The following is a 24,068-nucleotide window of genomic DNA, read 5'->3' on the forward strand; positions in this document are numbered from 1 at the left end:
TTAGTCACAGAAACACAAACACACACTTACCGCCATTAAAACAACTAAAAATGGAAATGAGGCCAAAAGATACCATTAAAAGAGAAGACAAATGCTAGCGTTCGCTGCTAATGCTAGCGCGCGCTGCTAATTAGTGAGGTCGTTAGCCTTACCTTGAACCAGGTGTGCTTAGCGTCCAGCCTCAACCGTGTTCGACAAAAACAGCTCCAAAGCTTGTGTTAGCATCCAGACTTCTTCAAAAATGAAGCTTCTAACTGTACTAACAAACAAAAGCGACGAAGCGACAAGTCAAAAGTTAGTTTTACTCAATATTTCCACTCGTTCTTCCGAGGTTTTTTCTCCGTCGCTCTGGCTGCATCACAGTCAATGACAACAGACGCCAGTCAACGTCGACAGGCAAACGCTGATTGGTTGGCAGAATCTGCTCCGCCTAGCAGCCGCCTCCGATTGGTGGGAATAATTCTAAACAGCGCTTGCGTTAGCCTTTTTTCAAACTAACTTTATTTGTAACATATGGAAGATAAGTACAGTGAATAAGTCATTGCTTTAGGCTACAAATGACGTTTTCTGTCCAAAACAGAATCACAACTCCTAAAGAAAGAATGTTAACCACCAATTACTTATAGAAAAAAAAATATAGTAGAAAATAAACACCAAAAACAAAACAAAAAACAAACAGGTTTCAAAGGTTGAAATGATATAATAGCATTAAAAGAATATACCAGTAGAGAAAGTTTAGCCATTAAAGTAGTAATAAAATAAAAATAAGGAATTAAATATATGTCATGTCTTTGTATACACCCACCATCCACCCCAGCCTGCCTCCCTGCAACTCTGCTTCTGTTAATGAATGTAGAGCTTCACTCAGAAAACATGTTTCCATTGAAATAAATGAGTTTGAAAGTTGTCTGGAAAAAAAAGGCAGATTTGTGCCCATGTACTCATTAGTTTACTTTTCATGTACATTGACATGAAATGCTGAGAGTTGGTCATAGAAGTGCAACATAGTGTTATGAATGTCATATATTGGTTGGAGGTTAACTCACTGTATGTCCTCACTTTGTTTTATTTTAATGATGATTGATGTTGAATTGATGTGAACAGACATTTGAACTCTTTCTACGCTTCTTTTGTCAACAACAAAACATGACTTTCCTGTTTCTCTGTTACCAGACACCAGGCAATAATATATGCAGTCAGACACAAGAGGGCGCTGCTGTACTTTAAGTCACACACAGGTATTTGAGGAGCTCAGCTGATACACAGGTTTAAATACAGTGTGTGTTTACACACTCATTATGTTTTCATTTCACACAGTGATACTGAGGATGAAAGAAAAGACTTTGAACAGGTTATGGTTAAATATTGTGTATGATAACTACAGGCTGGTGTAGTGTAGCTGTCTCAGTTTCACAGCTCAGTTTTCTCCTTTGAGGACTTTTCTCCCTCCTTGTGGAAGACTTTCCCATCAGGCTGCTCTCTCCACTTCAGGGAGACTCCACTCTCTCCTTTCTCCTCCAGTCTGTCCTGGAGCTGGAAACACAGATGGCAGCCATTTTGAAACATTAGCCCAAATCTACATTACGTGTTGGAAGTCATCTTTCATATAGCCTGCTGTCACTGAGCACAGGAATGTGACCATTTAAAGTGTTTCAGGATGGATGTTGGAGACTTGCCTTTTTCAGGATGCCAGCTTTCACAGCAGGGTCGTTCAGATCCACAGAGGAGTCCTCCACCTTCATCCTTCAGCTTCACTACCTGTCTCTTCACTGCTGCTTAGACACAGAGAAAAAAAAAATGCACTGAATTACTTCTGATATACCAAACTCATTATTTGTAAATGATTTCATGCACATGTTTTAGTACAGTTTAACCTAAGTTATTCTAATATAATGCAGTAAATCACTCACGAGGTGGAGGGATGCTGTGGCAGACAAATGGTAATCTTCTCTCACAGGGCAAAAACCTCCATTTTCCTGATCGGTGCAGAGCTGCAACACCACATATGATTCTCATAGAGCCAATGAGGTTTGCAGTGTTATCCAAGTTGCTGAATGAGAAGTTGCTCTGATCAGACCAATAAAAATTAGGATCTCTAGATAGGCCAGTCCATGCCCAGTTTCCACTTGGCACCAGGTTCTGTATCTCAGTGTTTTCAGTGTCGTTCCTCACAGTGACCAGGTCTATGAAGTTCTCCCTGCAGTGCCTCTGAGCGCTGGACCAATTCATTGCTTCATTCACCAAAACATATTCAGGCTCCAGCTGTGTTCCTGCAGTTAAAGTTTCAGTAAAAAGCCAAATGTTAAGATCACATACTGAACTAAATGATCTTAATTCAACATATGCCTTACTATATCATTACCTCTGTAACAGATCAATGGATATTTCAAAGAGCAATCATCATCCCACCATCCTCCTCCACCTCCAATGATCACACAGAACTGATTGGCTGAAACAAAGTCTGGTTCATCATCAGAAGTTTCCCAGCTCCTAAACTCAGCTCCACTCCCTGTGTATCCATCGGACCACTTCCACTCAACCTTACTGTACAGGCCAACCCAGACATCAGAGTTGTAGCCAGCAGATGAAACTGTGTTGATAAGTTGCTTCATTTCTTCAGTGTTTTCAATGGTGGCCAGGTCTGTGTATGTCTCTCTGCAGAAGGTCTGAGCTTCAGTCCAGTTCTTTGAATCAGACACATAGTGGTACTGATGTTGAAGGCTGGTGGAGATCTTCCAGCCTGTCAGGAGTGTTTGAATAGTTAATAGTTTTACCTGCAACTGGCAAAATGTTTTTTTTTTGTATTTCATTTTATGTACATCATTATACAACAGTTAACACTGGAATTAACATGATAAAGGATTTCACTGACCTGACAGAAACAAGACAAACAGCAAGATCCTCTCCATCATGGGGCTTCTGTGTTCTATATGTGGAAATTTACACTGTCAACAGTAAACTGTGTGTGTGTGTGTTTGCTGCTCAGGCAAATACAAATGCAAATTCAAAAGTAGTTTATCTGCTCTCCATTATTTTGATCTCTGCAAAAAAATACACAGCAACAGCTGTCTTTATGAAAATGTTTCTACTGAGTGAACAGGGCACCTCCCTCCCCAGGACATGCAGGGACCTTGCTGATATTACCTACAGGTCCTAGTTTGGTTTGATGTGATGTCCTGAATTAGATGTGAATGCAGCCTTCATTCAACAACGCTTTGGGTTTTACAAATAATGTTTACACTGATTACTTTGTAACAGCTCAGGGACGTCCTACATTAGTCCATCCCAAATGTTACGATGAAGATGTTTGGAGGATGTCTACACAACCCTCATGTCTACAGACAGAAGAGGAGAAAGAGACGGAAGAGCACAATACTACAGGAAAGGGAAGATACTGCTCCAAAGATCTTGTACAAAAAGCAAGTGTTCTTACCATGTTGTGTCCCCCCCATGTAACAAGGGTAAACATTAACAATATGATCACATGACTAGAATAGAAACATTAGAAATAATTTCTAATGGTTACACTCAGGCTGAGGATTTGATGTAGATAAGTAACTGAGGGAGTGTTTGTGTTCTTTTGTCTGATGGGGAATTATTTAGAACTGTCACTTTTTGTTGGCTAGGACACAGGGACGAGGACTCAAATGCAGACAGTTCAGGGGATTTATTAAACAAAAAAACCCAACCAAAAATGCAACAAAAACTCACTGGCAGCTCAGGCACAGGAAGAGGTCCAAAACACCAAGAGAGCACACAGGAGCACACCAACAGGACACAAGACCAAAAATCACAAGGGTAAAAGTAACAACACAGGGACCAAATGCATAGACAAGACACTGACAAAAACCAGGGGACAGACAGGACTACATACACACACAACTAGACACAGGTGGGTCTGAAAAAAGGAGGGAAATGGAACAAAGAAGGTCATGTAAAAACACCAAGGACAAGACAGGACACGAGACTTCAAACTAAAACAGGAAGTACTACACGTGGAACACGAGGAACAGGGATACCAAACTATAACAAAGAAACCAGAAACACAAAGACACACAGGAACCTAAAAACACTAGAAACACACAACATACAAGATAAATCATTATGAAGCAAGAACTGAAAAGCCATGCCAAGAGAAAATATAAATTTACAACAGAAAGTATGAAACAAACGTCACTCAGGCAGATCATGACAGGAACCTTGTTTACGCAATCGTCCTCAGTTAGAAATCACAGATCACACTTGATCAAACTCTTCTATGACAGTCTACAGGATGTATTCAGGGTTATGGTTACGCACTCTGTACAGTGATAATAGTGAACTGTATGTATCAGCAGAAAGAATTAGCATTAACCATGGGTTTCAGAGAAGCAGAAGTAAAGGTGGATTGAAATCTCACAGCTCGGTCTTCTTCCTTTTTTTCTCCTGAGGACTTTCTCCCTCCTTGTGGAAGACTTTCCCATCAGGCTGCTCTCTCCACTTCAGGGAGACTCCACTCTCTCCTTTCTCCTCCAGTCTGTCCTGGAGCTGGAAACACAGATGGCAGCCATTTTGAAACATTCAAATCACTAAGACAAAGGTTTATTCTTTAATCTTGACATAAACAGCTTTAGGTTACAAAGCACCTGATCATTCTGTGACTCTCTAGGATCGCTCTGCTAAAAACAGCAGATATATTTATATCCATGCCTGGAATGATTGTAGTAAGTAATACAATGAGACCACACACTCGTCATTCTGTTTTACTCTGATCATGATAATGACTCCTCTGTATCCACTGTTGTGGCTGCTTTGCATTGTGTCTTGTTGAACTTCTGTGGCTGCAGAAATTTGTTTTGGTTTTTTTCCACTCACTACATGGTTTTTAGATGTTATCAAACTCTGTCCTGGGTGAGTGAATGAGTTAGTGTTTCAGGATGGATGTTGGAGACTTGCCTTTTTCAGGATGCCAGCTTTCACAGCAGGGTCGTTCAGATCCACAGAGGAGTCCTCCACCTTCATCCTCAGCTTCACTACCTGTCTCTTTACTGCTGCTTAGACACAGAATGAAGAGAGAAACAAGACATGAGTTTGCTGTGGTAGTAGTTCTGTCATACCTACTTCTGCTGGGGAGAGAAGTACTAAGATCTTCTACATAAAAGTACCAGTACCACAGTGTAGAAATACTCTCTTTTTGTAGTGGCTGGTATTTAATTGGTAGGAAAACCAATAACAATACATCAGAATTGACTTGGGAATTCTATTTTGCATAATTAATGAGAACCTGCAGTATAAAGTTAAGTAGATTTATCAAACAAATGTAGTGCAGTAACAAAGCAGCAGGAAATGGAAACACTCTGGTAAAAACTGTACCTGAGTAAATGTAGCATAATGACTTTGCTCCACTGCTTCTACTGCATCACTGTTTTCAGAGTCAGATTTATGGGCCAATACCAGTCATTTGTATGACGTATGGGTTTACATGTTGGTCAATGAGGAACAGATTTCAGTACTGTTTGTACTGATGTTTGAGGTCATGAAGTAACTGTAACATTCTCAGTTTTCTTACTCACTCTTAATATCATTTTTATAAAATCAATATTATTGTTACTTTATGTGTTTTCAGGAGAACTACTGGCTGATATATCATCAAATGTGCAGTGTCAGTCAGGCTATAACTGTTATTCTAATGTAAGGCAGTAATCTCTGTCTTCCACTGAAGAACAGTAAAGCACTCACGGGGTGGAGGGATGCCGGAGCAGACGAATGGTAATCTTGTTTCACAGGGGAGAAGCCTCCAGTTTCCTGAGTTCTGCAAAGCTGCAGCACCACATGTGACAGTGACATGTATCTCATGCCCTGAACTGTACCAGGATCTGAATGAGCTGACACTCCCATCAGACCAGTGAACGCGAGGATATCCAAACAAACTGATCCATGCCCAGCCTGACGCCAAGTTCTGTATCTCAGTGTTTTCACTCTGGTTCCTCACAGTGGCCAGATCTACAAAGTTCTCCCTGCAGTGCCTCTGAGCGCTGGACCAATTCATTGCTTGATTTACAAAGACATATTCAGGCTCCAGCTGTGTTCCTGGAATATTAGAAAAAAAAAAAAAAGAGTTGATACGCTTAACTTCAAAATATTCAATATTAAAGACCAATAATGTTTTCCTGGGTACTTACCTTTATAACAGATGAATCTTACTACCCATGTGCATTCACCACCCCACCATTCACCAGTAGAGTAGGACATTACACAGGCCTTAGTTTCAGAGTTAATATACAGTTCTCCGGTTTGCCAGCTCCTAAACTCAGCTCCACTCCCTGTGTATCCATCGGACCACTTCCACTCAACCTTACTGTACAGACCAATCCAGACATCAGAGTTGTAGCCAGCAGATGAAACTGTGTTGATAAGTTGGTTCATTTCTTCAGTGTTTTCAATGGTGGCCAGGTCTGTGTATGTCTCTCTGCAGTAGGTCTGAGCTTCAGTCCAGTTCTTTGAATCAGACACATAGTGGTACTGATGGGGACGGCACGTGGAGAAGGTGAGCAACCCTGAGAATGACACCGAGTTTAAATGAAATGTGGCTCAAACTGATTTCTCTCCTCAGTATAACAGTGTCGGTTAGACATCACACCTATCAAAGAAACTCACTGACCTGAGAGATAGAAAACAGCCAGTAAGATCCTTTCCTTCATGATGCTGCTCTGTGGACTGTTTGTTCCAGTGATCACCACTAACTGGAAACTCTACTGCTTTCATTACTGTTCTCAGGCAAATTTAGGGAAATTAACACCAGCTTTCCCTTTGTTTCTGACATAAGTCACTGCTCATTCTTTATGCAAAAAACATTGTGATGGTAGACATATGAGAATTATTTTTCCAGAACACAACAACACTGTATAATGTACCCAGCAGAATCCCTCCTTTGTCATGGGCAAAAACAGGGTTCCCATTCTACTAATTCCAATACGTAGATCCATCAGATGAAAATAACTTACAAATTAAGAAAAGAGGAGAAAAAGCAGAAAAAGAAATGAAGGAAACAGTAGGATGTAGTGATTTAACACAGATCAACTTTTTCATCCAACGTTTTCACATAAAAACAAAGATTAGCCTACCTCCATATTTATAAACTCCTCAAAAAAACATTATGGAAACATTATTTCTCCCCTTTAATAATACCAGTTGGTGTTGTATTATATATTGTTGGAAAGTCTGATTAGTCACCTTTACAACAAGGTAGAACAGAAGGATCGTATATCCATGGAAGGAGCAACACAGCTAAGTGTGTGGGTAGTGCCCCCCCAAAAATGTGCCAAAATCCCCTGCAATATTCTCCTGTTGGTGCTGGTTACACTGTCAGGGACACCAGCTTCTCTTCTGGTTCTGACAAAAGTCAGAGTTTTGTTGCATTTGCCATTATGCAAAAAGTATTGTGATGGTGAAATTATTTTTCCAGAGCACAGCAACAGTGTATAATGTGCCCAGAGTCACACCTTTGTCATTTTTAGGCCAATGTTCTTGCAGTTTTTGCAAGTATGACTTGTCCAGTTTTAGGTCCCCTACCAGCTCTGCGTCACCAGAAGCTGTAAGTGGAGACTAAAGCTTCAAATGTAGAAAGCCAAGTAGTATAAATTATCAAAACATGTTACCTGTTAAACAAGTATAAACTTACAGAAAGGTCTTAAAACAAACTATTAGTGATAAAAAGAAGGGGGCCGGTGAGTACAGCAGATCACAAGAGATCACAACAAGAAGGCGAACACACGAAGCAAGACAAGAGGCAAGTGCAATAGAGAATAACACTGGTGAGGAGTGGAGGTCGAGCCGGGGTTCTTATTCTGCCACTAATAAGAAGATGGGAAAGAGGTGGACTCCACAGGACTCCACAGACTGCACCCTGCCTCTGCATTTTATATTTTGTCTCCTGTGTTCAGACGTATTCTGGATGTGAGTAAACCAGTTACAGCATCAGAAGAGTAAACTAACTTCAGATGCGGTTTGGTTCACGGATTATCCCTTTAAGCACTAATTTTGTTATTTATTGTTATAACATTGATGTATTTTTCTTAAGATGACATGAAGTTGATTTACACTGAATCATTTATCCTGACACATGATGGGTAGACAGTAATACAAAGACGTCATAAATTATATCTAATGATGTTTTATTGAAAGAAATCATTAAACGGATTCATTTTAATTTTTGAAATATTTATTGTCCAAATTATTATGATTGTGTCCAAATTATACATCAATGATATTTTTCCTATTTTCATCCAGTTTGTGTAGTTCAATACCCCCTGTACTCTGAGGACAGTGAGTGGAGGACAAACATAGACAGAAGTGTATCGAAGACAACAACGAGTAGAAGGACAGTATTCAGAAGACAGGTGTAGAGAGTGTAGAGTGGGGCGGCCGTGGCTCAGGAGGTACAGTGGGTTGCCGATCAGCGGTTCAATCCCCAGCTCCTTCGGTCTGCGTGCTGAAATAAGGATTATAATTACAGAGCAAAGACCCAGCAATTCCCACCGTGAGCAAGCACTAGGCGACAGTGGCGAGGAAAAGCTTTTAAGAAGCAGAAACCTCGAGCAGAACCAGACTCAGGGTGGGCGGCCATCTGCCTCGACCGGTTGGGTAGAGAAAGAGAGAGAGGAAGAAGTGATGGGAGGACAGTAGTACAGGGGATATTGCTCTGACAAACCAGTGGTTCCGAATTAGATGAATCAGATTTGGTGTCAATTTAGAGTCTCCAATCAGCCTAAGCTGCATGTTTTGGGATCGTGGGAGGAAACTGGAGTACCCAGAGAAAACCCACGCAGACACGGGGAGAGCATGCAAACTCCACACAGAGAAGAGCGGAGGACAGTCGAGGAGCTCTCTGTGAGGCCACAGTGCTAACCACCAAGCCGCCGTGCTGCCCAGAACTATGAACGTTTTCCCAACACAACTCCCAAAATCACAGGTGCTTCAATAGAGGATATACCTGTGATATCACATGCATTCTCTACAGATGCCCTGTGTGAAATACATCAAGTAAGTGTAAGAGTTGTGATGGCAAACTTTCATAGAGTGATTCACTCCTCCTCATCGACGTCGATGCAGCTGCAGAACGTCCTCCTCATCCAGGTCAGGAAGCGCTGGAAGGAACTCCGCTTGGTCCTGGTCCTGGTCCTGGTCCTCGTCTCCTTCTCCTCCTCTGGCTCTGTGTCGTTTGAAAATCCAAAGGACATTAAATACTCCAGCCGTCCTCAGTAGAATTAACAACAATGTGAAAGACTTTAACAATTCAGAGACAAGTGGAGGTGAGTGTTTCCTACCAGATGTGCTGTCAGTGAGCTCTGTGTGCTCCTGCTCCATGTTGCTACCCTCAGGTACAGAGGGAGGGGGGTTTTTAATCCTCCTGCAGTTCTCCACTGGACTGTTAACAGAACTGTCCTCTAGCCAATCCAGTGGGCTAAAAACAGACATAGGCACACACAGTTAATATCAGATTCCTGATGTGTCATGATGCACACACACACACACACACACACACACTCCCTCATCTGCTCTAACTTCTCCATCTCTCTCCTCTATCTGATGACTGACATCATCTCACCATGCTTCACTCTGCTGTCCACTGTCCTCATCCAACTGCAGGCAGCGCTCAGGTGGTGCAGGCCGCACCAAGATAACACCTGAAGGTAACCCTGATGAAGTCGATCCGTGAAATCCACTGGAGCTGTGGAATTAAAAACATGCAGTTAATCAAAGGTCCAACAGGCAGCTGTCTAAGAACTCCTCCATCTGTTGGTGTTCTTAGAAAAGAGATAAAAGTTGGCAAAACTATAAAATTATTCTTAATAGTTTAAAAGATCATGACTGACATGAGCAGAGGAAATAGTCTCACCAAGTCTCATACTCCCCCTCTCTGTCCTCTGCTGTTGACAGGCTGCAGTCACTTTGTGGAGGCTGATTAGTTGTTCCTGGTTCTGTTGCCTGAATGGGTCCCTGGGTCTGCTTTCTGGATGGCTCCTAGTTCCTTTGTCTTGCTGGTTCCTGGTTCAGTAGTGCAGCTGGTGCTTGCTTGCAGAGTTTCACTGCTGCCAAAGAAGAAAGTCACTCGGTTATATTCATGGCCAAAAAACTCTAGCATGCAAGTATTTGTATTTGTAAAGCAATGACTTGCTATATGCCTTATCTGTATACAAAACAGTAATATCTAAAGAGTTCCATCCGACAGCACACAGCAAACACAGACACTTACTTAAAGCCATGTTGGAGGGTGCCCCATGTGATGAATGGATGGGCGAGGACCTGACTTGGGGTGATCCTCTTATCAGCATCCATCTGAAGCATTGCCTTCAGCAGGTCGACGCACTCCTTTTTCTCATCGGCCTCCACCATACTCAGGTTCGTCAGGGGCAACTAAATCCAACAAAGGTAAAGTAAACTTTGTGATTCATAAGAAGAGAATCAATCAGAGCAGCTACAGCTCAGTCTTCTCAAACACCTACGTTTTCCACCTCGTCCAGGTTGCGGAAATGGTAGGCCCTGTAGTCTCTGAAAGGTTTTCGACTTCCCCAAAACTCCTCAGGTGTCTGAGACAAGGTCATATTAACTGATTAGATTGTGGAATATGATTGAGATTATCATTTTAATTCAAGAGGAGAAAGTTAATGAGGAGATGACTTTTGGTCTTGTGGTACCATCAGTCTCCAGTGCCCAGACAATCTTTGAACAAAATAATCGTGTGTGAACCACCCGGCACTCAGAAGATGGTCTGGAGGTACGCCCAGTAGATCGACTATGCATCGCAACTGGAGACAAAACACAGCAGCACATAAAGATATGAGGCAAGGTGTTTCTTACCCCCCACCCCCACCCTCTCAGTACATGGATGTAGCAGTTGTATCTTCCAGGAAGAGAGAAAAAAGGAAGCAGTAAATGACTTACAGCATCATATTCAGTGACCCCAGGGAATAGCAAATCACCAAGGACCAAGAACGCCATCACAACCCCGAGAGACCACATGTCCATGGCCTCCGAAAAGGGAAGTCCCAAAATAATTTCTGGAGCCCTGAATATGAAACAAATGTAAACCACAGAATGAGGAACACTGACATATTTGAGCAGATGGTAGAAATATCCTACAGAGCTGTAGAATCATGATTGCTCACCTGTAGAGTGTTGTTTGATGAAAGGTGCCCTGTCTTGCTTTACATGTGGGAAACGCCAATCCAAAGTCGATGAGCTTCACTCTGAGGGGCTGCTCTGCACGATCCACCAGCATGATGTTGTCTAACTTTATATCTGAATGGATGACTTCGTTGGTCTTCAGGGCTTCTAATGCTGTGGCCATCTGCAAGTCCAAAGATCAGTGATGTTCAGAGGAAAAAGCAACACCAACAGCTCTGTGACTTTAGTGTTGTGTCTGATGCTACTGTATTCATACCTGTTGGACTACGTTCCTGACTTCATGGAGTTCCAGAGGGATGAAGTTCCTCTGGTGGATAATGTAGTCCTTCAAAGTCACATCCAGCATCTCAAAGGCCAGAGCAGCTCTGTTGTCCCTCAGAGTGAACGAGTCAATGAACCTGACAATGTTACATTTGTCCAGGTTCTTCCACATGAAGAAGTTTAGTAGAGTCAGCTGGAGAAAACACGGACATGACACGTTTGAGGCTTAGGTGTTGACACATAATGACAACATGTTCACAAGCACTACAAAAAGCAATATAAAGACACTAATGAATAAAGGGACCTACTTCATTAATGAAGCTGCAGCCGGGTTGAGGGATCTTTACAGCAACTAACTCTTTGGTGTCCAGTTTGGCACACTTGAACACCTCTCCAAAGCCTCCCCGTCCCAGAAACTCCACCACCTTATAATTTCTGGGGAACAGCATAGCAGTGAATCTGCTGGGGCTGAAGTTGCTGACGGATGAACCGGGTGATGAACTGCTCCGTTTCATCGTGAATACTAATTTTCTTCAAGAGCACAGGAAAGGAAACATGGATGAAGGAGAAGAACAGGTTATGTTGATTCCTTTTCATTAAGTGATCATCTGATGTTAAAGAGCTCAGTGTTAAACTGTGTCTCTGAGCTCTGATCCAAAATAAATGCATCCCCACCAGCTGCTACGACTTCATCTTCAATATCAAGTTCATAGATGGAAACGTACACATAGAGACACAAACATTGAGACAGCAGTAAAACTGAATATTAACACCTCTCTTTGACTTTCAATGTGAGAAGGGAGAAACAGTCACTTACCTGTATCACCTGAGATATTCAGGTCAGTTGATTCTGTTAGGTTTACTAAAAGGTTTGAGATTTGATTCTTCTCTTCACACTTTTACACAGTAAAATGACTTGAAGATTATTCAGAACTGGCACCAAGCAAACTCCTGATGTGTGACATGAGTTCTAGAATATCATTATTTCTAGAGGTTCTGGAGCATGTCTCAAATTCCATATGCAAATGAGCTACAGTTCCATATGCAAACTAGTTACTCTTCAGTAAAGTAACTAAAACCAAAAGTAACTAATAACATTTATTCACTGTACTCAAGTATAACACTGAGTTACTGATACCAGGGGCATTGCCTGGCATGAAGCTCAGGCTCTCCACACCACCACCCCATACACACATACACACTAAAACTACTACTACTACTGGTAATGTAGAGATATATGTATGAATATATATATATACACACACACATCATATATATATTAACATACAACAACATACAACATCAATGTTTTCAACAGAAAAAGCATACTCTTACATCCACATAATAACACATCTGGGGTCATGTGATATTGTTTCAATTAGTATAAAGTCATTTGGTTTAAAAAAAAGAAAAATAAAACAATTAAAAAAAAAAACCTGTTGTGTGATGTTCCTAGACTCAAACTGCACTCAGTGTCACACACTGACACACAGAGAAGCTGCTCAAGAACAGTGACATGCACTGATGCAGTGAGTGTGAGTATACAACACAGCCTCTATTTGGAGTCAACACTTGTGCTACACGTCTCACTAGAAAGACATCTATTCCTTTCCCAGAATATACATTATCTGAATTAATGCAATGCTAAACATTTATTGCTGAAATTAATCGTGGCATTTATGTACACAGCTCATTTATACTGGGGCAACTGCCCCAGTAAAAGGGGTCTGGCGATGCCGATGACTGATACCTTCCATATTCCCTGCAGCCACCAGCAGAACAAACAAGACCAAAAATAATTAGAAAGATCATTAGCTTAAGGACTACATCATTCGTCCTCCTCACTGAGTAGTCTGTACTGCTCTGTTGCATTGTTTGGATCCACTGTAAAACTCAGCTCACAATTTTCCTTTTTATAAACACAACATAATTGCAAACACCTGAGCAGGAAGCAAAATTAATTTGCAGGTATTACCACTAGATACTAGCACATATGGAGAGTCCTGGGTTTACTGTGGCCTGCATATGACGAATCCAATAAGTTTCTCCCTGTAATAATAACTTCAGTCGATCCCCACCCCGAATGTTCCTCCTGATATATATCTAGATACAATATGGATATGAGACACATTTTAACGCCAGGTGTTACTGGAGTCTAAACACCAGGGAACCATTACAAGAGATTTATGTCCTCAGTAGGAGCCAATAAGATAAGAAAGGGAAGTCAGAATCAAAAGATGTATCAAAAGATGCTATAAAAAACTGTTGGTTTTAATCTTTTCGTGGAATTTGTTTACAATTCTAAAATAACTCAAGCCACATCCTTTAGCATTAGCAATCTTTTTGTACAGGTCATGTCTATTTGTATTGTTTCCCTTGTTAACTTACAACTAAAAATGTAATTTTAAGTCCTCAATTTGTGACTCAAACTGACAACAAAGTTGTCCTTTATGGTTTGCGACTACAGCAAAGTACTGAAAACAGGACTATTTAGAATTATAAAGTATGCACTTTTAATACATCTCCATACATACCTTGTCATATCGCAACAACAAAGTAACGGGACAGCAAAACTGGAAACAAGATTAAAGACAGCTCAAAAGCATGCCATCACTATAACCAAAGGTTCAGAAAGTGATTCTCTGTAATCCAAAAATCTGTTGTTTTTTTTATTACAAAAACTATAAAAATTTCCATGACACAAAATACTGTACATTTCACAGGTCAGTAATTATACTTTCTTTTTCCAATTTATCTTACAAAATTATTTACATCCTTACAAAATAAATTCCCCCACTAGGAAAAAAAAAATGTTAACTGTCATATTTTCCTTTGAGACATGTACACCGAAACACAACACTTTGGAAAATTTGGTTGCACATGCCGAACGACACCACTGTCAAAATCTGGAAAAAAAGGACATTTTTTTAAAAAAAGGAGAACCATCAAATAGCTTCAGTTAACTGTTCTATGTCATTGCTGTTTGGTTTTTAGGCTGGAAATTAGCATCACCTTTCTAAAACATTCAGGTGAGGTGGAATTTTGGCCCTGTGAGCTGACCTCTCATCTGGAAAATGCTTTTTATTTCTTATTTTAACAACAGCACAATCCTCACTCTTCCCCCTTAGCTTCAACATAAAACGAGTGGCCTGTTGCTCCCTCAGCATCTTCAATAAACTCACAACAGCTCATAATACATCTCACTCCAATCACAGCGTGTTAGCAATGGGTTAATACGCAGCTACAAAAGTCTAAACTAAACTACGTGCTGGAGCTGACCCACTATGAATTTAGAACAATTATTTTTTTCCCCCTCAATTGATCAATTTTTCACACACTTCTGTGGCTCTCCAAATCATGTGCCACTAAAGCCCAAAGTCAAGCAACAAAACAGAGATGAAGAGGTTCTCATCAGTGAAAGATAAAAAAGAGAATATTTTTCTTGATGTCCACAAATCTCCAGAAACAAAAAGTGAGTCCATCCCTTAATACTTTTTAAACTTTTCTACCCTGTCTGTGACACTCAAGCACACCCAAGCCCTCTAGTTCCAATGGGAGACATAAATCTTCAGGAAGAATGAGTCATGAATATATATACTCTACTTTTTAAAAAGGATTTCCAAAAAACAATTGGCAATGTAGTTTTTGCAAATGTTATTCAAACAGGAGGAAATGCATTTGTTTGGGACTATTTTCAGTGGTGGATTAATACACATTTGGTGTTCTACCAAGTGTTTATGCTATTAAGTTTTTAATAGGAATTAGATAGATCGGGCTTTGGATACACAAACAGTACTTGTTAGTGGGATACATTCATTGTTGGTATGGGTGTTTTCATGGGATTTGCTAGCATTAAGATAAATAAAGAACCTCAGCTGAAGATAGCTGTAATGTTTGACTAAAATGGTACATGGTTTGGAGCACCACACTGCTGAAATACGACTGATTTATGATCAGAGAAGAACATTAAAACCCTCCACAGTCCTCTTCCGCAACCACAAACAAAGGCAAAGCTACACTTAAAGTAAAGCCTAACACTACAAAACTAATGCCACTCACGACTTTCATTTCCTCCAAAAACAGCCTATTTTCCCCCAGACAGTAAAGAAGAAAGGAATATGAATCTAGCACATACTCCAGCTCAGGTAATATCCACACTCTCTTCTCTTGAATTTTAACACCCTTGCTCCGGCTGTGAAATAACAGCGGATTCAATAACGTCATTTAAATTTAAATAGCAGAATGAGCACCACTCAGCTCTGCTTTGCAAAAAAGCACAGAAAAGCAGGAAATTCTGCCTTCAAGACCAAGTTACCTTTGAAAGACTAACAGCAGGCTTCCAAAGAGAAGGGCAGGTAACAGGTCTGACAGACCATTTGCAAAGCTGAGTGCATGTAAAGTGGTCGAACACATGGCTGACGTTAAGTTTGAAGACTGTGGAAACTCAAATGCATACATTGAGGAGGTATACTGCTTTTTAAGTGTGCAAGAAGTGTCATATAAGCCGCCATGCATACACACGTGGTAACAATCATCTTGGAATTGTGCTTAAGCATCTGAGTATCATTGGTTAATGCCCTTCATTAACAATGAGCTTCTTTACCTGTATCGTACCCAGTGGACAGTAGAACATTTAATGCTGTGCTAAGCTGCACTTGATGTTTATGTAAAAGTCAAGTTTTTGGGCCAAATTCACCAGGTGGAGCTCCAAAAACTTTCAGGTGAAACTAAAAGGCTTAAATAAAGGACTTAAGAGGCTGATATGGATTACTTAAGGCCCCAGTTTCATATTTTCTCAATCAGCGTCTTATCATGAGTAATGGGATCCAATTGAACACTTTTTGTGGTGCTATTTTAGGAAGACCCTGCATATTATACTAATATATATATTATACTAATATTATAGAGAAATCAGCAGAGGATCTTTTTTTTCTAACATAAAATAGTACATCATTTGAATGAATATTTTTGATCAGGATCAGTTAGATTTTTGAGACTTGTGAGAAGTTTTGCATTTGAAAATGAACTTGTCAGTGCCCTCTAGTGGACAGACTGTGTCTACACTATCTCTTAACATATCTTTGGCATTTCTCGTTATTGGCCAACATACGACCCCATATATGACCTGATATATCTGTGCTAAGCTGATACTGGCCGATTTATCACAGCAGCCAATTTATCAATCTAGCTCCATGTTAATCCATCAGTTGGAGTCTGATACAAATTGCCTTCCAGGCAGCAGCAAGCACTCAGTCAAGAGAAACCTTGACAATGCTGCCTTTTCTTTTCCCTCGCTTGTAGCCAGTTAAGAGGACAGAAATGGGTCTGAGAGTTGAGTTTACTTAAGTTGCATGACAATTTCTATGAAATTGAGATCCTTCTTTAAATGTTAGAAAATTCAAATAGCTACTTCCTGCTGCAGTTTTAACTGATGGAACCTAACAAAGTAGGTAAGGTGAGATCTGAGAGATACTGATCATTCTGATCACTCATAATTAGTAGCTGTCAAACATTCTATTTCCAGTAAATGTGATGTTGGGGTATACTATCTCTCCATAGACATCTTCATTGGACCTGTTACAATAACACTAAAATATCTTTGCAACTACCTAACACTTGTTAGCACTGGAGTTATCGCCATGTGTAACAATACAGACAGAAAGTACTGTGAACCCACAGACATGTATTCCACCCCAGTCCCTTTCCAAATGCAAAAATATATGCTTAATTTTTGTTCCTAGCCCTGGTATGAAAATATACTTTTTCCCAGCGGGGCATCCTCTTCCTTTGCAATGCACATATTCACAGGGGTCACCTTTGAAAAAATGGTGACAGCCAGTAGTTTTGTCCCCAGAGCTTGTAGCAAATCCGCTATCAGAGATCATCAACGTATTGCCTCCTGACAAAAGATGGATTGCTAAGAGGCGTCTCGGGATATCCAGCCACTTTCTGTGAGGAAGGTGAGTATGCGCTTCTTGAGGACTTTGTCCAGGTAGCTGGGCAGTCGGCTCTTAGCCGGGATGCCTTGCCTTTTCTGCAAGTGATCTTTGATGATGATGGTTTTGACAGTCAGGTAGCGTGCTGGGCTTAGGTTCAGAGAGTTACACAGCACCTTCTCCCTGTCTGACAGCAGTTCAAAGCCTGTCAGATTCTCAATGGCAGCAAACTCCCCATCTTTACCCTCTTCTTTGATCCCACCTCCAACTCCCAACCCTCCAGCAATGCCTCCTCCCCCTCCAGCTCCACCCCCGAGTCCCATCCCCGAGCCGAGTCCACCCCCCCCTCCACTGCCCCGTTTGGAGGTGACCACGCTTTTGTTCTCCTTGCGTTTCTCCCGTTTGTGGCGCGCTGCTTCATACTCAGCCGACTCTTCCAGGCGGGTGATGCCATTGCGTCGGTAGCGCTGCAGCTCACGCACCTTGGCTCTCAGCACACGCTCTTTATGCATGTTCTCAAAGAAGTCTTCAAACTCCCGATGGGCCATGAACTGGCAGAGCCCCCGCAGCCTGACCCGCTGCTCCTTCTCCTCCTTGGTGATCTTTCTTTTGGGTGTACTAGGAACAGAACCTGATCCTGCTGCTGTTGTAGAACCTGATCCAATTGCACCACCGCCAGCTCCTGCCCCGCCCACACTACCAGCAGCACCTAGGACTCCCAGAGCTCCTGGTTTCTCCTTTTCCTTGTCTTTCTTGTCTCGGCCCAGGAACACAGGCACCAGGTTGTAGTCTCGGGCGATGTTCTTACGTCGCTGGCGTTCTCTGAGCTTCCGCACATACATGTCCACGTGGGCACGTTTCATCTCAATTTCCACATCCTCATCGTCGTAGTTCACAGACAGCCCACTAATGAGCTTCTCTGCGTCCTGGTCATATTCAATCTCATAGTCGTCACGTAGAGGCATGTAGCCCAGCTGCTGCTGCTCAGCCAGGCTGATATCCAGCGGGGGGAGAGGGGTGGTGAGGCTGGGCGACAGGGGACCTCCACTCGGGCAGGTGTGGTCAGTTACTCGGTTGGGAATACTGTCAGGTATGCAAGCCTTACCCAGGTTTCCATGGATGTACATGGTGACATAGTGTTCCATGACTTCCTGAGGAGTACGGGATGCTCCAACATGGGTGGCCATGTCCTCCTGAAAGAGAGAAACAGGAAGTTGGTTATAATGAAGAAGCAATGTAAAAGTAAGCTATTCATTATACAATTTACAAAATGTGCTAGAACCAGAGCTGGGCTGAAATCAACTGAAAAGAAAAAAGAAAACATTGACAGTCATTTTTATAATCCACAAAGTAATTTCTTAATCAAAAATACCAAAGTTCTCTGATTCCAGTCTCTCAAATGTGAGGACTTTCTGCCAGTCTTATCATGAATATCTTTCTCATTTAAATACTGTTGGTCAGACAAAACAAAACAAGAAATCTCCCAGGGATCTGGGAAATCGAACGTTTCACTACTTTCATTAAGTTAAATGAAAACTAAGATTTGTCTACATGCAAGCATACAGGTCAAACTCATGTGAAAGATGAATCAATTCCCTGAGGCTTCTCAACTCTTCAGTGGTACACCTTTGCGACTTTAAGGTATATTAATGTTTTCTTTGTAATTATTTTTGGTATTTGGTATATCTTGAATTGTAGCACTTTAAAGAAGATTTTCTTTTTAGTATATCTTTAATATTTGTGGGAGATTATTTGTATTTTAATGTGCTTTATTTATTACTTTGCAGTGTTGAATGTTCTGTCTATTCTGCACCATGAGCTCCCCAGAGGAATTAAAGCTATAGCATGCTACCTTTTTCTCAGATTTTTAGTTGAAATACACCCCAAAACATCTTAATGTGGAGAGGTGCTTTCAAAGCCTTCTGTGAGCCAGACTCATTCAACAGCCTGGAAAGCAGTAGCAGAGATGTTCACCTTTCAGGTTCTGTGTGACCTTGGCCATTTGAACCAATCAGAGAAGGCCAAAGTCAGGGGTCGGGGCTCACAGCTGTCAATCAACATGTGAACACACCTCATTACTGCTCTTGCTCCAGGGCTTCACAAGCTAGTATTAGCTGCTAGAAGACATCAACAGGGCTGACAAACAGGCTAGCAAGGTCCTGATTCCTGCATTAGCTAGGACAACAAACACGATGAGGATGAAACGAGCTAACGGAGCAGGAAGACGGAGGAGTGGAATGGTTTGCTTTCAGTTTCATGCTAGCGCTAACCTGATTTTGAAAACTTCCATATTGTTACTTTAACTAAATGATGTATTACTGTTAACTTGGGTTTAAATGGAGCACCTCTCTCAAAGGAATTCTCCTTTGCCTACAATTAGTACCAATTTTTTTCTTGTTGGTAAGTTTTAGAGGAAAAATTACTAACCTGTTTAACTTCCCCCTACCTTCTAATAATGTACAGACTAAACAATTGCTGTGTTAATTATAAAGGTCTTTTTCAATATATATAATCATAAAGGTTTAATCAAAGATTACAGTAATGGTTGGTTGCAACCCTGCACCAGACTCAGTGCATTGTGGGATGCAGTGGTAAGAATTAAAATACTGTTTTCATAAGGTTTACTTAGGTATAATACTAAGTAATGTGGTTACACATTCAATTTATAGTGGTTTGTGCTGGATATAAAATTGGTACAATTAATTTAGAAATGGTTACCCTGCATTGAGGTACAGTATGACTGACTCTACAGCATATTACGATATATCATGATTGTATATACTAAGTCGTGATCCAAACTTCTGGTTAAAGATTATTAAATCATTACAATTTGTATATTTTTTTATTTTTATGTATACCTCGCGAATGGCCGTGTTGTTTGCTTCAGTTAATGTGAGTTCTGCTGGTCTAACAACACATTTCAACTGCTTATTTGAAAACGTAAAGTAACTTTGCGCTTGAATCTTTCGCTAAGTTACGACTTATTCACGCCCAACGCTCGAGCTTCTTAATGTTTAATTAAACACTCTTCAAAACTAAAACTTGGGACTGTTCTTCTGTAACAGTAGTCAAGAGCTACAGAGCTTTTATCCCACTCATATTTAATGTCCAGTCCTCCAACTTCCAAAGTCAGAAAAGAAAATGGACTGTCGTTTTTCTCCTGCCAACGCTCATTAAGGTTGCCGTACCATTCCCACCACTAGCTAACTTTTACTCCTGACATTTACCGAGTACTTCTAACAGATATCTCGTAGGTGTACGTGTATGCTGCTGAGACGAAGTAAGTTAAGCAACTTAAACAGTGATGTACCCAGTTTCCAAATCCAAACTGCTCGATAGCATCGAGTAGCGACTGCTCTTCCCTGCTGGTCCATCCTCCCTCTGCCTCGGGACCCCAGAGAGAGAACCGACCGCCGTCGACCTGCTGGTAGCCGTGCCATCTCCGGTGATTACCGATTTCTGCGCCCGCCGAGAAGCACTCCGGGCACAGCTCGATATCGGGACAGTCGGTGCAGCGAAGCCGCAGGTTTGTAACATCTGCAAGGCAGTTAACGCAGTACTTCTTCCCCAGGTCGGCCATGTTGCCTGGCTCCTGCTTCTTGTTGTTGGAGGCAGAGCTGTGCGCCTGCGCACCGCGAGCCTCGCAGCGCGAGCTACTCACATCCTGCTTGTTAATATTAATGAGTATGGGTCAGGGCGCTTGTGATTGGTTCCTTGATCCCAGTTTCCAGGACAACCGAAACAAAACGAACAGTTCCACTGACTACAGAGGTGCACGAGCCTTATAGCTATAGACAAATTGAATAATAGTTTTGGGTTTGTTATTGGAAAATGGACGGAGAGCCAGAACATGAAGAAAATGAGGTGAAGAATGAAACAGAGAGGGAGACACCAGACGATTCCTCCAATGAGAAAGACAATTCTCCAGTTGCAGTTGATGGAAATGAAAAAGAAGGTGTCCCAGCTGAAGAGGGTGCTTCACATCATGAAGAGGAAAACTCTGAAAGTATGAAAGCTACTGGGGAGCCTCATGTTGAAGCAGTCAACTCTGATCCAGAAGAGAACAGTGGAGATGAGCTCCCTGGTGTCGACAACGTCACCACAAGTATAGACTTGGATGTGAGGGTGAATGAAGTCAATGAGCAGTCATTGTCCCAGGAGGAGAGTGTTGTTTTTGAAATCAACAGCAATGACAATGATGGATCTCCCAGACTGCATCTTGAGACCCCGGAGAGAGCCCAGACTACCAGTCCTGCACAGGAGGGGGAAAAGGAGACTGAGGATGAGGAGGTCACTGCCGCTCCTGCAGAAAATGAAGACACCATCTATGAGGAATACATGCAGCTCCTCCAGGAGCTCTGTGAGGAGAAAGACAAAGCCAGCCAACACAGCAGCCAGCTGCAGATGAAGCTGGCAGAGTACCTCCGCAAGAAGGCCGGGGACGACGCCCAGCTGGAGAGGGAGATGCTGGTGTCAGAGCAGCTGCAGGAGTATGAGAAGTACATTAACATCCTGACTGACGTGAAACAGCAGCTCACAGCTGACTCAGAGACAGCCCAGCAGCAGGCAGAGGAGCTGAGGTTACAGTCCCAAGAGAAGCTGGACAAGGTTGGTCATATTTTACGGGCCTGAGCAGATTTTCTGTGCTGCTCTAATTTCCCAGTATTTAGGAAAAGAAGATCCCAGCCTGACGATGTTATCATATTTTGTGTCGTGAAAAATAATGACTATACTGCATATTTTTACAGATTGATTTACATTGTTATGCTCTATCACAAGGTTTGGACCAAAACGTGGATTTGGAGAATTATTACACCCCTAATTCCAGCAGTCAGTTTGCATTATGGGTAATGTAGGTGCCAGGCTTTGTTAAGGAAGAAGAATGTGGGGGAAAAAGAAATTGAGAGTCCATCAGTGAGGAACTCCATTAAGATTTTAAAACACGTTTGCAGGGGGTTTAAATGGTCCCCTATGTCTGCAGGGAAAAGGAGTACAAGGGGTCTACACATGCTACGCAGTGAGCTGGTTGAATGTGACATGCATACTGAACCATGAGGATGCTGCTTTCAGGACTATGCAAATGGGAATGGGTGAGGAACAGAGAAAACTTGGGAAATATAATTAAAAAATGTGGGAATAATTAAAGCCATGATAGGAACTCAGTTACTAATTTTTGGAATTAAAATGAGAACATGTAGAAAGTACTCATATTGACATGGTTCAGTGCATGCATTGTCACGCCTGCACATGTAACTCTGTTATTATCCAACATATAGTTTAGCACCTATAACAAGGGAACAACTATGGGTGCCCAGTAGGTGTTGGATGTACATGCTATGGTGATTAAAACTGTCTCATTCTCAGGTGGAAAATGAATGGCAAGCGTTCATGGCACTGAAGCAGCATGTAGCTGTGACAGTGCTAAGCCGATGCCTGGGTAAACAGGTGGCTCAGGCCAAAGTGGAGTCAACCCTGTCTGCAGAGCAGTTTCAGCAGGACGAGCTGATCAAGCTGCGGCTCAAGCACATCAAGCTGAGGATCAAGATTCACAGGCTGGAAGCAGAGCTCCGAGATAGGGAAGAACGCAGCAGGGACCCCCTACAGCTCCAGTTTGAACAGCTGCAGGCCGCGAGGCTGGAGCAGAAAAAAGAAGCTGAAAAGCAAAGTGAGGAATTGTTAAAGCTGCAGAACAAGATCAGCAGCAGCTTGGAGGTAGGTTAAAGAATCCACAGCTACATTTTCAATGTAAGTTATTTTGTGGCTTCAGGGAATATGATCAGTATTGTGCTTTTTTCTGTATCAGCTCCTGTCAAACATAAAGGAGAAGCTGTTCTGGACCCAGATGGAGGTTCAGGCCAAGCGAGAGCAGCTGGCCGAAGTGGAGGCCTCGGTGGCCAGGAAGAGAGACCTCCTGACCAGGACCAAGCAGGCACGCAACAGCCTGCAGAGAGACAACCTGAGGCTAAAGGAGTGTCGTGGATTACTGGGGAACAGGGTCCTGCTGCGGGACTTTGAGGACATCCGTGGACGCCTCCGACCGCCTGGAGGAGCAACTGGAGAATCTGAAGTGTCGGCAAGCTGAGATTGTCTTCAGCTGTGGCAGATGGAAGAAGAAGCTGGAGACAGCTTAATGAATGAATGAGAAAAAGACTGAATTGACATCTCAAAGTGAAATCAGACGACACAGTATCAGAGGTCTAAAGGTCGCTGATTAACATATTGTATTAATCCATACAGAAAAAGAAATACTTTACACACTCTAACTATTTCTTGGCGAACAATGGCCAAGAGCCGTCTCCACCTTAAATCTTGAAGTCACCATGAGGATGATAAAATGGTTAACAGAGAGTTTAGATGAACAGATAAAGTTGTAAAGGAATGGACGACATTTAGGGTAAAGCACTAATTCACTTTCTTGCAAAGAGAAAAATGAGAGGATCTTTGCCACTCACATGTTTATGTGCTCTGCATGGAGCTATGGGCAGGAAGCAGCTTAGCTTAGCTTAGCATAAAGAATGGAAACAGAGGGAGACAGAGAGTCTGGCTTAGTGCAAAGTTCTCGTGTTTAAATTGTACACACAAAGCTATAGAAAAATAAGTGGGGTTTTTTTCAGCGTTAATTTTGAACAAACAACTAACTAGTAATCACCAACCAGACATGAAAATAATCTTGTCATCATCTGAAAGTTTTCTAAAGTGAACTAT

General features: G+C 41.8%; 4 protein-coding genes across 6 annotated transcripts in view; 1 reads left to right on the forward strand and 3 right to left on the reverse strand.

The window, feature by feature from the left end:
- The window catches only part of tada2b (transcriptional adaptor 2B), a 106,683-nt gene extending 85,735 nt beyond the window's left edge, over positions 1-20,948 (reverse strand). Inside the window, exons 1-2 of one of the 2 annotated variants that reach the window (XR_007814561.1) lie at positions 20,674-20,948; positions 14,246-18,556 (exon numbers count right to left, since the gene is read on the reverse strand). Coding sequence is in view for 1 of the 2 variants with exons in the window: in XM_018674289.2 (XP_018529805.1) it covers positions 17,345-18,556; positions 20,674-20,943 (1,482 nt within the window). In the remaining variant the exon portion in view is untranslated. Of the gene's footprint in view, positions 1-13,923; positions 18,557-20,673 lie in introns of those variants that run through there. The other variant, XM_018674289.2, reaches the window with a different exon arrangement.
- LOC127143271 (C-type mannose receptor 2-like) lies at positions 488-2,921 on the reverse strand. Its single transcript, XM_051075727.1, has 4 exons — positions 2,873-2,921; positions 2,363-2,740; positions 1,911-2,270; positions 488-1,772 (listed from the first exon to the last, which is right to left on the reverse strand). The coding sequence occupies exons 1-4, from the start codon at positions 2,910-2,912 to the stop codon at positions 1,618-1,620; spliced, it is 933 nt and encodes a 310-aa protein (XP_050931684.1). The 5' UTR covers positions 2,913-2,921; the 3' UTR covers positions 488-1,617.
- On the reverse strand, positions 3,346-13,546 carry LOC108882058 (homeodomain-interacting protein kinase 2). Of its 2 annotated transcripts, XM_018674291.2 has the most exons (15): positions 12,245-13,546; positions 11,736-11,958; positions 11,423-11,620; positions 11,148-11,329; positions 10,924-11,047; positions 10,677-10,787; positions 10,485-10,568; positions 10,235-10,395; positions 9,878-10,070; positions 9,587-9,709; positions 9,306-9,442; positions 6,641-9,190; positions 6,162-6,536; positions 5,719-6,069; positions 4,942-5,030 (listed from the first exon to the last, which is right to left on the reverse strand). In XM_018674291.2, exons 2-9 carry the CDS (start codon positions 11,940-11,942, stop codon positions 9,944-9,946), a joined length of 1,194 nt encoding a protein of 397 aa, XP_018529807.1. In that variant the 5' UTR covers positions 11,943-11,958; positions 12,245-13,546; the 3' UTR covers positions 4,942-5,030; positions 5,719-6,069; positions 6,162-6,536; positions 6,641-9,190; positions 9,306-9,442; positions 9,587-9,709; positions 9,878-9,943. The 2 variants fall into 2 exon arrangements, with proteins under 2 accessions (XP_050931683.1, XP_018529807.1); XM_051075726.1 differs by lacking the exons at positions 10,235-10,395; positions 10,485-10,568; positions 10,677-10,787; ... (3 more) ...; positions 11,736-11,958; positions 12,245-13,546 and adding an exon at positions 3,346-4,527 and having other exon boundaries at positions 4,936-5,030; positions 9,878-9,899.
- A 203-nt stretch (positions 20,949-21,151) lies between the features above and the next one.
- Positions 21,152-24,049, forward strand: ccdc96 (coiled-coil domain containing 96). Its single transcript, XM_018674290.2, is given in 4 exon segments — positions 21,152-21,971; positions 22,728-23,075; positions 23,167-23,382; positions 23,384-24,049. Coding segments are annotated over 4 exon segments (1,452 nt in total). The 5' UTR covers positions 21,152-21,194; the 3' UTR covers positions 23,495-24,049.
- Positions 24,050-24,068: the final 19 nt, after the last annotated feature.

The sequence above is a fragment of the Lates calcarifer genome, linkage group LG14 (genome assembly GCF_001640805.2).
Source record: "Lates calcarifer isolate ASB-BC8 linkage group LG14, TLL_Latcal_v3, whole genome shotgun sequence".
Lineage (NCBI taxonomy): Eukaryota > Metazoa > Chordata > Actinopteri > Centropomidae > Lates > Lates calcarifer.